At 47.3% G+C, this 16,656-nt stretch overlaps 1 protein-coding gene and 1 pseudogene across 1 annotated transcript; one reads left to right on the forward strand and one right to left on the reverse strand.

Annotated features, from left to right (window-relative positions):
- The first annotated feature begins 540 nt into the window (after positions 1-540).
- Positions 541-7,751, forward strand: LOC114192238 (annotated as a pseudogene).
- Positions 7,752-12,811: 5,060 nt separating this feature from the next.
- Positions 12,812-13,171, reverse strand: LOC114191353 (glutamyl endopeptidase-like). The gene has a single exon (XM_028080522.1). It carries the CDS (start codon positions 13,169-13,171, stop codon positions 12,812-12,814), a length of 360 nt encoding a protein of 119 aa, XP_027936323.1.
- Between the last annotated feature and the right edge of the window lie 3,485 nt (positions 13,172-16,656).

A 16,656-nucleotide genomic window follows, 5' to 3' on the forward strand; every position in this document is an offset into this window, starting at 1 on the left:
GCCACGTGTCAATTCCTCAATTTTTTGAATTTTTTATTATTTTATTATTATATTTTTTATTTTTTATTTATTTTTGAATTTTTTTAAAAAAATCAAAAAATTGTCACGTGTCAAGTTGTCATCATGTCACGTGGCAGTGACAGCGACACGTGCCAGGTATCATTTCCTTAGTCTCAATTTAGTCCCTTTATTTTAATTTGTCTCAATTTAGTCATAATTTTTGTAAAAATTACCAATCTTTTCCCTCTTCAAATTGAAAAAAAAATTAATTTTATATAAATATTATACAAATATTTTTATTAAATTTGATATTTTTATTCAAATTAATAATTTTTTTATATATTTTTATATGTGTTTTATTATTACATGAACTAGTTAATTTATGAATTTTTTTCTATTAACATTATTTTTTATTAACAACTTTTAAACCATCTTAAATAAAGTTCAATGTAAATCCATGCTTTAAAAAATGTGGTTAAAGCAAAAAACTATATATTTCTCTGTCAGCTTCTCTTTTTCCTTTATCATGTGAGTCAATTCTATAACGAACCATAAGGATGTGCTTCATTCCACGTCATCATTTTCGTGACGAGGCTCCCTGTCACCGTCTGGATATCTTATCCCCTCTTCTCAGATTCCGATGCCACCCTTCTCCCAGTCTCACCCATTCTTAATTATAAGACCAAAAATTTGCTACCCTTTTGGCTCTTCACAAAGATTGTTTTTAAAGATCAACGATTTGGTTCCTGGGGTTGATTAAATTTTCATCTTTTTTATTTGAAAGATTTTGGGTATCTGATTTAGAGTTGCGATCGTGGTTCTTAGGTTTCTTGGGGTCGGAAGAAATACAACAACTTATAGTACTGTTCTGTTGCATAGTCTTTTCTACACATTTTCCTTTTTTGATTCCGTTTTGAATTTTGGAGTTAAACACAGGAGAAACACACACGTTTATCATTTTTGTGAGATCCTAGTGTGGATTCTTTTCTTTGTAATATTTTTCATCAGCCTTGCCTTTTCAGTTGTGTACTATTTGATTCTAACATCGAAGATACAGTTCTTGGTATACTGGCTTTATTGTATATTATTTACTACGTTGGTAGTTTTTAGTTTTGATTTGTGAGAAGGACATTGTTTTTGTTTTGATCCTGGGAGAATGGATCATATTAGTAATGAGGCTAGAGTAGACCGTTTTCCGATTGGTCCTTCAGACATTCTTGGTAGAACAATTGCTTTCAGGGTTCTATTTTGTAAGTCCATGTCACACTTTAAGCACCAGATATTTCATGTGTTGTTAGATCTCTTCTATAGGTTTAATGGGGGTTTGGTACATATCATGGTTGCATCCCAGGAATCCTCAGGGGATACTGGCAATGATGACAATTATTGCTTTCTTGTTGAAACGATATACAAATGTGAAAGTAAGGGCTGAAATGGCATATAGGAGGAAGTTTTGGAGAAACATGATGAGATCTGCTTTGACCTATGAGGAATGGGCTCATGCAGCTAAGATGCTTGATAGAGAGACAACAAAAATGAATGAATCAGACCTTTATGATGTCGAATTGGTGAGGAACAAGCTCCAAGAGCTCTGCCACCGTCGGCAAGAGGGATCTCTTAGAGATATAATATTTTGTATGCGTGCCGATCTTGTGAGAAATTTAGGTAATATGTGTAATCCTGAATTACACAAGGGCAGGCTTCAGGTGCCCAGATTAATCAAGGAATACATTGATGAAGTAACGACTCAATTGAAAATGGTCTGTGATTCTGATTCAGAGGAGCTATCATTGGAAGAAAAGCTTGCTTTCATGCATGAAACTAGGCATGCATTTGGCAGAACAGCTTTGCTGTTAAGTGGGGGTGCTTCTCTTGGAGCTTCTCATGTGGGTGTCGTTAAAACACTGGTAGAACATAAACTCCTGCCAAGGATAATTGCTGGTTCAAGTGTGGGATCCATTATGTGTGCCGTTGTTGCCACCAGGACTTGGCCTGAGCTTCAGAGCTTTTTTGAAGACTCATGGCACTCACTGCAATTTTTTGATCAAATGGGTGGGATTTTCACAGTTGTTAAGAGAGTCGCCACATTTGGTGCTGTTCATGAGATCAGACAGTTGCAAATGATGTTGAGGCATCTAACAAGCAACCTTACATTTCAAGAAGCTTATGACATGACTGGTAGAATTCTCGGGATTACAGTTTGTTCCCCAAGGAAGCACGAACCACCTAGATGTCTTAACTACTTGACTTCACCCCATGTGGTTATATGGAGTGCAGTCACTGCTTCTTGTGCCTTTCCTGGCCTTTTTGAGGCTCAAGAATTGATGGCAAAGGATAGAAGTGGGGAAATTATTCCTTACCATCCTCCTTTTAACTTAGGTCCTGAAGAGGGTTCCACACCAGCGCGCCGTTGGAGGGATGGTAGCTTGGAGATTGATTTACCTATGATGCAGTTGAAAGAACTATTCAATGTCAACCATTTTATAGTTAGCCAGGCCAACCCTCATATTGCACCATTATTGAGATTGAAAGCATTTGTGCGGACTCACGGAGGCAACTTTGCTGCCAAGGTACATATTAATGGACTTGGATTTTTGTGCAAACACAATTCATATTACATTCATTTGCATGTTTATGTTTATTGGCATTGTGTATATTTGCTTCTTAAGCGAATTGTCACTTCTGTACCATTCCCCTTCCCTGGCCCTGAGTTGATGTGATTGATAGTTTATCACTGTTGGACTTACTTTCTAAACAGTTTGCTAAAAGTTTTGTGAATGGTCACAATAAGAGATCATTGTTCACCTGTTTGCAATATCACCCAATATTGTCTCATCTTTGTAAGTGGTTAATCCTTTTGCTGCCAGTTTCGTGCAATTGGATTTTTTAATTGAAGAATGTATAGTTACAGGATATGTTTGTAGCATAAGCTATGCGTTGAAACAGTTGTAAAATTTCCCTCACTTCTGTTGGTTGCGATTCATTCCAGTGACAGACATGCATTTTAGTCTGGATGTTAGCAGCATATATAGGAATTTCTAATTCAAAATATATAGTGTGAAGATTAGTGATGGTTATCCTTTGCCTGACTAGGAAGTGGTTGTATCCTTTTGCCAGTATCCACTCATCATTTATAACTTGTTAACCACTCTTACTACATAATGGTTTTACCAAATATGGATTTTTATTTTTTTCAGCTTGCGCATCTTGTGGAGATGGAGGTGAAACATAGGTGTAATCAAATACTGGAACTTGGTTTTCCATTAGGTGGACTTGCCAAGTTGTTTGCTCAAGACTAGGAAGGTGATGTGACTGTTGTTATGCCTGCAACTCTTGCTCAGGTATATGTACCTACAGAACATTAAAATATCCGCTACATAATTAAGGACAAAATAACTTCAGCTAGATACCAATTCAAATGAAAGTGCTAGGGGTTTCTAAGCCTTTGTTAGAAAATAGAGGAATGTGACAAACTATGAAATTTGTAATGAAACCATGTCTTTCTCTTCTCTGTTTTCTCCATTTCATTTTTTGTTTTTTGTTTCTTTCTTTTGTATTGCATTCTGTTGTGGGAATCAAAAAGACAATTGAACTACAACAACAAACACATTAAATAGCCTGGCACAGAAAAATTTAATCACGACTTTGAAAAAGGTGAATGCATAAAAGAATTTTATGATTGCAAGCATACAGATGTTGCACAATATTTGGTTGCATAAAAGAATTGTGATTGGGATAGGTCATATTAAATTAATCAGCAAGAAACATGTTGGTAGTGTTTTAAAATGGTGCTTCAATCATATGTTGATTCCCACAACGGAGAGTTCAATGCAAAAGAAGGAAGTAGAGAAAATAGAGATAAACACTGCATCATGGTAATAATTGTTCTTTCTCTAATAGTAAACTTTTGCTAAAGATTTAGGTGTTTATTTATGCATCATTTACTAAAAGATCATTCTGTTAGTTAGTGATTAACTTGTGACCATTGTCCTTCCTGTGTCCTGTTTCAGTACACCAAAATTATACAGAACCCTTCTTATGGAGAGCTTCAAAAGGCGGCGAACCAAGGGAGAAGATGTACATGGGAGAAACTTTCAGCCATTAAAGCAAATTGTGGCATTGAGCTTGCTCTTGATGAGTGTGTTGTGATTCTCAATCATATGAGAAGACTAAGGAGAATTGCTGAGAGAGCTGCTACTGCTTCTCATGGTTTGTCCAGTACTGTGAGGTTCAGTGCTTCAAGAAGAATTCCTTCATGGAATTGCATTGCACGAGAGAATTCAACAGGGTCCCTAGAGGACCTTATTGATGTTTCTTCCTCATTGCATCAAAGCATTAGCAGCAGCTCTAATGTGGCCAGTGGTAAAACTTGGAAGACCCACCGTGGCATACACGAGGGAAGTGACAGTGACTCTGAAAGTGTTGATTTGAACTCTTGGACAAGATCTGGTGGACCTTTGATGAGAACTACTTCGACAAATATGTTCATTGATTTTCTGCAAAACTTAGAAGTTGACACTGAACCAAATAAAGGCTTAGTGAGTCATGCTAACACTAATGATTTTCATTATCGTAGCCCCAGGCTCACAACACTGGATAGGAACTCCGATAGCACAGAATCTGAGCTAAGGGAAATTAGCAACTGGGTGGTGTATGGGTCCCGCATACTGGTGAGTGCGGGTGATTTTTTGCAGCCTGAAAGGATCCATAATGGTATTGTGTTTAATGTTGTGAAGAAAGAGGACGTTAGCACTTTGTTAGACAACAATTCAAATGATCTTGTGAAAAAACTTTATTCACCTCTTCTTGTTGTTGTTCTTACAATATATTATATTTATAGACCCACATTTCCTCATCATTGTACTCTCAACGGTTATAAACAGCTATAAACGGCTATAAACGGCTAACTCATTAACTACCTAGACTCCAACGGCTAGTGCATTAACCACTCACAACGGCTAGTTTCTTACAATGACTAATTACCTATAGTGGTTAATACATTTAAGTTTATTAAAAACCCAACAAAACTCCCCCTTAAACTTAAATGCTTCTATTATTCTCCATCTTTGTTCCTTTATTCTTCATCACAGCTTCCAACGTGCAATAACTCTTCTCACATTGTGCTTGTCCCTTTCATGAATAGTTAAGTTCTTCGCTTTCTTCATGACTGACTTCCCTTTCACTTTATCTATGGTCGACTTATACTTCGCTTTCCTTCTGACTAACTTGTTCTCTGCTCTCTCAGTTTTTGCATCCTTACTGGCAAACTTGTTCTTCTCTTTGACCGACTTGTTACTCATTGGGTTCTTTGTCTTTGTGGCCGATTTGTCGTTAACTGAGTTCTTATCAATAGGTTGACTTCCTTTTGAAAGGTTAGACCACACCCACATATTGTTGTGCTCAATCTCCTCATCCATTTCAATTCGCCACTTCTCATCTTGCACTTCGAGTGCAGCTCTCAGATCCTTCTCAACTTGTAAATGTTCTTGCAAACTTGAAACATCTTCTTCAAATTCCAAGTGCCGCTTTTGCAAAGCCTGTTTCCTTCTCTCTACGCTTTCTTGTAGAATTAAATTGTCTTTAATCTCCTTTTCAATACTCTGTTGCAAGTCTCCTTTTGCAATCTCCAACCTTTCGATTAGAAGCTTTTCTTCTTCAAATTCTGAGATATTCAAGCTTTTCACATGTTCCACCGAGCTATTTGAGTAATCCACTTGCTCCACCAACTTATCCGAGCTATGTAGGCATTCCACCAAGTTAACTGAGTTGGCCTCATGCTCCACCATGTTGTCTGGGGTATCTACACGCTCCACCACCCTGTTTGGGCTATCTACATGTCTCACCAGCCTATGCAACCTATTCGGTTGTCTTGCTGACCTATCCACACTACTCGACTGTCTTGTCGAGTTATCGACTATACTCAACTTTTTTGCTGAATTCTCCATGCTACTCGGTTTTCTTGCCGAGTTCACCACTTGCTTATGCTCGGCTCCCGAGCTACGCGCCATCATCAACAATGTCGCTTCTTCTTCAACATCTTTTGTGAGGTTGATCGTCTCTTCCTTTCTACTTTCAGATCTACAATCTTTGGCAAAATGTCCAGATTTACCACAATTGAAACACTTGCCTGAGTAACAGTCCTTTGCATAATGGCCATACTTGCCATACTTGAAGCACTCAACATTTGAGTTGCTTGATTGACCTCCTCTCCATGGACCTCGTCCTCTTCCGTGCCAATTTTGTTGACCGGATTGTTCTTTCTCTTCTTGTCCTCGGCTTCTACCACTAGGACCGCTTCTTATACCTTCTCGATATCGTCCTCTACCTTGAGTGTTCTGAGCTTTCTCATCTTTAATTGACATCTTTGTTTGGAGTAATTGATTAAGTGGCTCAACCTTCTTCTTCTTCTTCCGCTGCTCATGCGCCTCAAGGGACCCGGCAAGCTCTTCAACCGTGAGCATTGACAAGTCCTTGGACTCTTCAATCACGCACACCACGTTCTCAAAGTCATCCGTTAGAGACCTCAAGATCTTCTCCACAACTCGACTAGCAGGCAACGTCTCTCCATTTCTACTAAGTTGATTCGCCACAGTTTCAACCCGAGTAATGTACTCGGCTACTCCTTCTGTCTCTTTCATCTTCATGCTCTCCAATTCGCCTCTAAGTGTTTGAAGTCGCACCTGCTTCACTCGGTCATCTCCCTTATACGCCTTCTCCAATATGTCCCACGCTTCTTTTGAAGATTTTGCACTTGCAATCTTCTCAAAGCCAGACTCGTCCACAACTTGGTACAGGATGTACAAAGCTGCCTTGTCCTTCACACGTGCGTCTTTCAGCACTTTCAACTGGGCATTTGACCAACATGTAGTGTTGGCTGGTTCATCGAAACCATCTTCAACCACCTCCCAATTTTCTTGGGATCCGAGAAGGGTCTTCATTTTGAGACTCCAATTGTCATAATTGACAGCCTTTGTCAACTTGGGTAGGAAGACACTATTTGTAAGACTGGCCATCTCACTCTCTTTTTTCTCAAACACTTAGGTCTCTAGCTCTCTTTTCTCAAACACTCAAACTCTCTAGCTCTCTCTTTTTTCCACTCAAACACTCAAGCTAACTGGCTCTTGATACCACTTTGTTAGTACTTCGTTAGACAACAACTCTATAATCTTGTGAAAAAACTTTATTCACCTCTTGTTGTTGTTGTTGTTCTTACAATACATTATATTTATAGACCCACATTTCCTCATCATTGTACTCTCAACGGCTATAAACAGCTATAAACGGCTATAAACGACTAACTCATTAACTACCTAGACTCCAACGGCTAGTGCATTAACCACTCACAATGGCTAGTTTCTTACAACGACTAATTACCTATAGTGGTTAATACATTTAAGTTTATTAAAAACCCAACAGTGACACCCTTAAACAGGAGTCATGATTTTGAAAATTACAACAATGAAGTTGCTGAATGTGTTCAAGATGAGTGTCCAGGGAAGGAGATGGACGCTGCTAGCTCATCTTCTGAACATGGAGATGATGAATCCACACCAGCTACGTCCTTAACTGCACCATCTCTAGATTATACTTCTGTGAACCATCATTCGGGCACAGACTCAAGTATGGATCAGAGCATTGTCGATGGCTAGATTCAATTATCTATATTCTTTATTCAGTGACTTTTTAATATGTTGATCATATTGTTCTCCGAATTGTAAATAGTATTCACGATATGATATGATGTGAATAGCCCACCATTTGGTGTACTAATAAATGTAACGAAGAGAGATATTTTGCTCAAAACTTTCACGACGACATTCATGTCTTGGTCACTGTTCCGGTAAAAAAATAGAATCCGGTTATTTCTTACCGAAAACAAGAAGGAATCTCAAGAAGTTGCCCGACTTACAACCAAATAGAAAGCAATGAGTCCGCGAATGCCCGAAAAACCAAGTGTCTATACTAGAGAGCACTCTTTATATTTATAGGGATTTAAAGAGGATATTTTTCGTCAAAAAACGGGAATGAGGCAGTTATATGATGATACAGTTCCTTGCTATACTCTCTCACCACTAACTTCAGACCTATATCTGATGACGTGGATTGGGCTCTTGGATTTGGATTCAGTCTATTACCACCCATCTCTCGACCTATGAAGGTCGTCTTCCGACTTGGCTACTAGGTTGAGTTGAGTTGCGCTCTTGGGGGGTCGTCCTCTGACCTAGTTTTCGCTGGTTCAAGTAGGATTATGCTCTAGATAAGGGGGGTTGTTATCCTATTTGGGACCTGAACAGTACATAGTCCTCCAACCTTGAGCCTAGATCATGTTAGGATTCGAGAGGTTGCCTTTTAACCGTTGAAAAACTGCTATAACTTCCCAAGACCATCATTAGTCCTCACCTATCCTGTCACATGTACGCTAATGATGATCCTTAAGTTGAAGTGTGTAAGGCCTGGATTATCTCGCTTTTTGCAGGCATTTCAAAAACACTTCACCTTACTTGTCCCTTCTCTTTTCCCCCTTTCATTGCATTTGCACTCCCTGGTGTTCTTATTGCATTTTTTCCTTCGAGTGTCCTTCATTTTCCAGGTATGTTACTTTCCTTTGTCTTAGGTATGTTACTTTCATTTGTCTTGGATGCTACTTTGCTTTGTCTTAGGTATGTTACTTTCATTTGTCTTGGATGCCTCTTGCTTGACTTGTATTGTGGTTCATGCCTAAGTTTCCTTTATTTGCATGCTTTATGAAGCTTCGGAATAGGTCCTGCATTTTGGGGCTTTCGTGGTGTGGGTCTAGAGTTTTTGGGGACAAGGTATGTTATTTTTGGTTATTATGTGGCTGTGGGAGTTTTTGTGTGGATGAAGTGTATGTCTTTGACGTACTGGTCTGACGATCTGGACGGGCTCATCGACCTGGACGAGCTGGTGGGCCCGAACGACACAGACGGGTCCGTTGACACTGACGAGCTTGAAAACCCGGATCGACCTGAAGATCGGACAGGGCCCGACAACCAGAACGGGCCCGACGACCCGGACAGGCCTGACGACCCGGACGCTCCCGACGATCCAGACGTTCCCAATGACCCGAACGTTCTCGAAGACCAGGACGATCACGACGACACGGATGAGCCAGACTACGCGGACGGGCCTGACGACCCGAATGGACATGATGACTTGGACGGGCTCGACGACCCAGACAGACCTTACGACTCGTACGGGCAAAACTACCCTGATGTTCCCGACGGTTTGGACGAGCCTGTCCACGTTGTCACGCCCGTTCGGGTCGTCGGGCCCCTATGGTCATCGGGCCCATCCGGGTCAACGGGCTCGTCCGAATTGTCGGGTCTGTCCAAGTCATCGAGCCTGTCCTGGTCATCGTGCTCGTTCGCGTCGTCGTGTTCATCCAGGTCGTCATGCTCGTCCAGATCTTTGGGCCTGTCCGGATGGTCTGGTGTGTCCAAGTCGACGGGCCGTCAGGGTCGTCAGGCTCGTCCATGTCGTCGAGCCTGTCTGGGTCGTCGGGCCATCTGGATTGTCAGGTTCGTCTGGGTTGTCGGGCCCGTTTGGGTCGTCCGGATCGGGTCATCCAGATCGACCGAGTCGTCCAGATCGACCGGGTCGTCAGGCTCGTTTGGGTCGTCGGGACCATTTGGGACGTTGGGCTCGTCTGTATCGTCGGGCATGTTAGGATCGTTGTGCCCGTCAGGCTCGTTCGGGTCGTCGTGCTTGTCGGGGTCGTCGAGCAGGTCAAGGAGCATGTTTTTTAGGTTATGTAAAAAGCAATGCGTCCACCCTTTCACTTATGGGTGTATTAAGAGTATTCTATGAGGAGAAGTTACGCCTTTAGGAGCGGATTCTTGAAACCCTAAACCCTAAATCATAAACTATAAACCATAAACCCTAAACCCTAAACACGCTCACAACCCTACATTGTTAGAGGGGTTTCCTCTATACTGAACCCAAGTTCCCATCTTGTAGAGCCCTTGCGAGATGGATGACGTAGATCCCACTCAGCAAAATGACTGCCTCATGTTTGAGAAATTGAGAGTTGTTTTTTAGCAAAGGGACCCCAACTTTCAACATAATGCTCATGGTCGAGCTTATTATCTTCCAGCTTCACATGTCGAGAGGTTAGAAACTTGTGACAACTCTATCCTCAATAGAGGTGACTCGAAGATCGAGCAAGGCACGACGACCAAAACAGGCCCAACGACCTGGATAGACTCGACGACCCAGACGCTCCCGATGACCCGGACGCTCCTGACGACCAGGGCGGTCGCGACGACGCGGACGCTCTTGACGACCAAGACGGTTGCGACGACATGGACGATGCTGACGACCCAAATGGACACGCCGACTTGGATAGGCGCGACGACCGCGATGGGTCTTACGACCCGTACGAGCTAAACTACCCCGACGTGCCCAATGATTTGGACGAGCCTGTCCAAGTTGTCAGGCTCATTCAGGTCGTCGGGTCTGTTAGAGTTGTTGTGTCCGTCCGGAAAGTCTTGTTCGTTTGTATCGTCGGGCTCAACTGGGTCATCCGACTCGTTTGAGTCGTCTGGTCCGTTCGAGTCGTCGAGCCCATCTGTGTCCTCCTGCCCATCTGGGTCGTCGTGCCCGTCAGGGTCGTCATGCTGGTCCGGATAATCGGGCTTGTCCAAATGGTCTCATCCGTCCAAGTCACGGTCGTCGGGCCTATCCATGTAGTCAAGCCATATGGGTTGTCGAGTCTGTTTGGGTCGTCTGGTTCGTCGGGCCCGTTTGGGTCATCGGGACCGACCGGGTCGTCGGGTAGTTAAAGTCATCAAGTAGGTCCGGGCTGTTCGGCGTATTTAGGTTGTCTTGCTTGTTCGGTTCATTGGGCTTGCCCGACCTGACGACCCAAAACGACCTGACGATCTACATGGGACCGTCAACCTGAACTGGTCGGTGGACCTGAACGACCCAAACGGGCCTGTCGACACTAATGAGCCTGACAACCCGGATCAGCCCGAAGACCGAACAGGGCCTGACGACAAGAACGTGTCCGACGATATGGATAGGCTTGACGACCAGGTAAGGCCCGATGACCCAGACGTTGCCGATAACCCGGACGCTCCCGACGATGAGGACAGTAGTGACGACACGAACTAGCTTGACGACCCGAATGGACACGACAATTGGGACTAGCGCGACGACCCAAACGAGTTTTTCGACCTGTACGGCCCAAACTACCCTAACGTGCCAGACGGTTTGGAAGAGCCTGTCCAAGTTGTCAGGCCAGTTTGGGTCGTCAGGCCCCAACTGGTCATCAGACCCGTTAGGGTTGTGTTGCCTTTCCAGAAAGTCTTGTTCGTCTGTATCGTCAGGCTCAACCGGGTCACCAGGCTCGTTTGAGTCGTCTGGTTTGCTTGAGTCGTCCTGCCCATATGGGTCGTCGTGCCCGTCATTGGTCGTCATGTCGGTCCATATCATCGTGCTTGTCTGTATGGTATAATCCGTTCAAGTCTGCTAGCCCGTCAGGGTCGTCGGGCTTGTCCATGTCGTCGGGCCATATGGGTTGTCGGGTCCGTTTGGGTCGTCTGGTTTGTCGGGCCCATCTGCGTCATCGGGACCTCAGGTTGTCTGGCCCGTTCTAGTCGTCGGGAACATTTGGGTCGTTGCGCCTGTATGTATCATCAGGCATGTTAGGGTCGTCAGGCAGGTTCGGGCTGTTCGGCGTATTTGGGTCGTCTTGCTTGTTCGATTCGTTGGGCTTGTCCGGCCCGACCCGGAACGACCTAACGACCCAGAAGGGTCTGACGACCTGCATGAGACCGTCAAGCTGGATGGGCCGGTGGACCTTAATGACCTAGATGGGCCCGTCGACACTGATGAGCCTGATAATGCAGAACAGCTCGAAGACCGGACAGGGCCCGACGATAAGAACGTGCCCGACGACCTGGATAGGCCCGATGACCGGGACGATTTGATGATTCAGGCGCTCCCGATGACCCAGACGCTTCCGATGACGAGGATAGTCGCGATGACACGGACGAGCCTGACGACCTGAATGAACATGATGACTTGGACCAGCGCGACGACCCTGGCGGGCGTCCCAACACGTACAGGACAAACCACCACGACGTGCCCGACGGTTTGGACGGGCCTGTCCAAGTTGTCATGCCCGTTCGGGTCATCAGGCTCTTATTAGTCATTGAGCCCGTTAGGGTTGTTTTGTCCATTCGGTTAGTCTTGCCCGTCTGTGTCGTCGGGCACATCGAGGTCATCGAGCTCGTCCGAGTTGCCTAGCCCGTCTGGGTCGTCGTGCCCGTCCAGGTTGTCATGCTTGTCCGGATCTTTAGGCCTGTCTGGATGGTCTGGTCCGTTAAAGTCGGCTGGCCCGTAAGGGTCTTCGGGCCTCTCTGGGTCGTCGGGCCGTTTAGGTTGTCATGTCCGTCCGGGTTGTCGAGCCCGTCTCGTTTGTCAGACCCGTTCTGGTAGTCGGGACCGAGTTTTATGGATTTATTAAGAGGATTCTATGAGGAGAAGTTACGCCTTTAGGAGTGGATTCTTCAAACCCTAATCGGGCGGGTAACGAAGACTAGAACGGGCCCGACGACCCGGATAGACCAGACGACCAATAAGCTATCGACGACCCAGACGCTCTTGCTAACCAGGACTGTCGTGACGACATGGACGAGCCTAACGACCCAAATGGACACGACGACTTGGACGGGCCAGACGATCGGGATGGGCCTTACGACTCGTACGGGCTAAACTACCCCGACGTTCCTGACGATTAGGAGGGGCTTGCCATGTTGTCAGGCACGTTCGAGTCATTAGGCACCTACTGGTCAATGGGCCCGTTTGGGTTGTTGTGCCCGTCTGGAAAGTATAGTCCGTACGTATTGTCGGGCTCATCCGGGTCACCAAGCTCGTCTAAGTGGTCTGGTCTATTTGGTTCGTTTGGTCCGTTTGGGTCATCCTGCCCATATGGGTCGTCGTGCCCGTTAGGGTCGTCATGCTGGTCCGGATAATCGGGCCTGTCCGGATGGTTTAATCCGTCCAAGTCAGTGAGCCCGTCAGGGTCGTCGGGCCTGTCTAGGTCATCAGGCCAAGTGGGTTGTCGGGTCCATCTGAGCGTCTGGTTTGTCGGGCTCGTCCAGGTCATCGGGACCATCCGGGTCCTTGGGCTCATTCGAGTCATCGGGACCATCTAGGTCGTTGGGCCTATCTGTATCGTTAGGCATGTTAGGTTTGTAAGGCCCGTTCGGGTCGTCGGACAAGTCCGGGTTGTTTGGCTTATTTGGGTCGTCTTGCTTGTCCGATTGTTTGGGATTGTTCGGCCTGACGACCCGGAACAACCCGACGACCCAAACCTGTTTGGGATTGTTCGGCCTGAGGACCTGCATGGGACCGTAAACCTGGACGGGCCGGTGGACCTGAACGACCCCGGCGATCTCGTCGACACTTACGAGCCTGACAACCCAGATCAACCCGAAGACCAGACAAGGCCCGACGACAAGAACGTGCCCGACGACCTCGATAGGCCTAACAATCGGGACAAGCCCAATGACCCACACGCTCCCGATGACCCGGATGCTCCCACGACAAAGATAGTCGCGAAAACATGGACGAGGCCGACGACCTGGATAGACTAGACGACCAGAACGCTCCTGACAACCCAGACGCTCCTGATGACCAGGACTGTCACGACGACATGGACAATGCTGACGACCCAAATGGACACGACAACTTGGACGGGCGCGACGACTGCGATGGGCCTTACGACTCGTACTGGCTAAACTACCCTGACGTTCCCAATGATTAGGACGGGCCTGCCCAAGCTGTCAGGCCCGTTCGGGTCGTTATGCCCCTACTTGTCATTGGGCCCGTTAGGGTTATTGTGCCCGTCCAGAAAGTCTTGTCCGTCCGTATCGTCGTGCTCATCCTGGTCACCAGGCTCATCTGAGTGGTCTGGTATGTTTGGTTCATTTGGTTCGTTCGGGTCGTTCTGCACATCTGGGTCGTCGTGCCCGTTATGTTCGTCATGCCGGTCTGGATAATCGGGCCTGTCCAGATGATCTAATCCGTCCAAGTCGACGAGCCCCTCAGGGTCATCGCGCATGTCCACGTCGTCGGGCCTGTCTAGGTCGTCGGGCCCTGTGGGTTGTTGGGTCCATCTGGTTCATCGGGCTCATCTAGGTTGTCGGGACCGACCGGGTCATTGGGTCGTTCGAGTCGTCAGGAGAGTCGCGACGACACGGACGAGCCTGACGACCCGAATAGACACGATGACTTGGACCAGGGCGACGACCCAAACGGGCATTACGACCCGTTCTGGCCAAACTACCCCGACGTGTCTAGCGTTTTAGACGGGTCTGTCCAAGTTGTCATGCATGTTCGTGTCTTCGGGCTCCTACTGGTCATCGAGCCCGTTAGGGTTGTTTTGTTCGTTCAGATAGTCTTGCCCGTCCTTGTCGTTGGGCGCATCCGAGTAAGCTGGCTCATCCGAGTCACAGGGTCTGTCCAAGTCGTCGAGGTCGTTCGGGTGGTCGTGCCTGTCCCGGTAGTCATGCACATATGCATCTTTGGGCCTGTTTGGATGGTCTGTTCTGTCAAAGTCAGGTGACCCGTAAGGGTTATCAGGCCTCTTTGGGTCATCGGGCTGTCTAGCTTGTCATGTCCGTCTGGGTCATCAGGCGCGTCTGATTTGTCAGGACCGTCCGGATCGTTGGGACCGGGTTTTATGGGTGTATTAAGAGGATTCTATGAGGAGAAGTTATGCCTTTAGGAGTGGATTTTTGACACCCTAATCGGGCGGGGCACGAGGACTAGAACGGGCCCGAGGACCTCGATAGACCCGAACGCTCCCGACGACCCGGATGCTCTTGACGACCAGAACGGTCGCGACGACACGGACGAGCCTAACGACCCAATGGACACGATGACTTCGACGGGCCTGACATACGCGATGGGCCATACAACCCATACGGGCTAAACTACACCGACGTTCCCGACGATTTAGACGGGCCATACGACCCATTGGGCTCATCTGGGTCATCGGGCTCGTTTGAGTCGTTTGGTCCGTTCGGGTCGTCTTGCCCATATGGGTCGTCGAGCCCGTTAGGGTCGTCATGCCGGTCTGGATAATCAGGCCTTTCCAGATGGTCTAATCCGTCCAAGTCGGCGAGCCCGTCAGGGTCATCGGGTGTGTCCATGTCGTCGGGCCTGTCTAGGTCGTCGGGCAAAGTGGGTTGTCAGGTCCATCTGGTTCGTCAAGTTCGTGGGGCACGTCCAGGTCGTCGGGACCGACCGGGTCATTGGGCCCGTTTGAGTTGTCGGGACCATCTCGGTCGTTGGGCTTATCTGTATCATCAGGCATGTTAGGTTTATCGGGCAGGTCTGGGTTGTTCGGCGTATTTGGGTCGTCTTGCTTGTTTGATTCGTTGGGCTTGATCGACCCGACGACCCGGAACGACCCTGAAGGGTCTGACGACCTGCATGAGACTGTCAACCTGGACAGGACGGTGGACCTTAATGACCCAGATGGGCCCGTCGACACTGATGAGCCTGACAATGCAAAACAGCTTGAAGATCGGACGACTGGGTCGAGCTTGACTACCCAGGCGCTCCCGGTGACCTAGACGCTTCCAATGACGAGGACTGTCGCGACGACAGGGATGAGCCTGACGACCCGAATTGACACGATGACTTGGGCCAGCGCGACGACCCAGGCGAGCGTCACAACACGTACAGGACAAACTACCACGACGTGCCCGACATTTTGGACGGGCCTGTCCAAGTTTTCATGCCCGTTCGGGCCGTCAGGCTCCTATTACTCATCGAGCCCGTTAGGGTTGTTTTGTCCGTTAGGTTAGTCTTGCCCGTCCGTGTCGTCGGGCACATCGAGGTCATCGGGCTCATCCGAGTCGTCATGTCTGTCCGAGTCGCCTAGCCCGTTTGGGTCATCGTGCCCGTCCGGGTCGTCATGCCTGTTCGGATCTTTGGGACTGTCTGGATGGTCTGGTCCGTTAAAGTCGGGTGGCCCGTAAGGGTCTTCAGGCCTCTCTAGGTCGTCGGGTCGTCTAAGTAGTCTTGCCCGTCCGTGTCATTGGGCGCATCCGAGTCAGCTGGCTCGTCCGAGTCACAGGGTCTATCCAAGTCGTCGAGGTCGTTCGGGTGGTCGTGCCCGTCCCGGTAGTCATGCACGTCTACATCTTTGGGCCTGTCTGGATGGTCTGTTCCGTCAAAGTCGGGTGACCCGTAAGGGTTATCAGGCCTTTCTGGGTCGTCGGGACCGAGTTTTATGCGTCTATTAAGCGGATTCTATGAGGAGAAGTTACGCCTTTAGGAGTGGATTCTTGAAACCCTAATCGGGCGGGACACGACGACCAGAACGGGCCCGACGACCTCGATAGACCCAACGACCTGAACGCTCCCGATGACCCGAACGCTCCTGACGACCAGAATGGTCGCGACGACACGTACGAGACTGACGACCCAATGGACACGACGACTTGGACGGGCCTGACATACGCGATGGGCCATACAACCCGTACAGGCTAAACTACACCGACGTTCCCGATGATTTGGACGAGCCATACGACCCGTTGGGCTCATCTGGGTCACCGGGCTCGTTTGAGTCGTTTGGTCTATTCGGGTCGTCTTGCCCATCTGGGTCGTCGTGCC

This window comes from Vigna unguiculata, chromosome 7 (genome assembly GCF_004118075.2).
Source record: "Vigna unguiculata cultivar IT97K-499-35 chromosome 7, ASM411807v1, whole genome shotgun sequence".
In the NCBI taxonomy this organism is placed as follows: domain Eukaryota; kingdom Viridiplantae; phylum Streptophyta; class Magnoliopsida; order Fabales; family Fabaceae; genus Vigna; species Vigna unguiculata.

What these genes read in the sequence shown, in the direction of transcription:
- LOC114191353 (XM_028080522.1), bottom strand. Translation starts at nt 13,171, where the DNA reads ATGACTCGAATGAGCCCAAGGACCCGGATGGTCCCGATGACCTGGACG.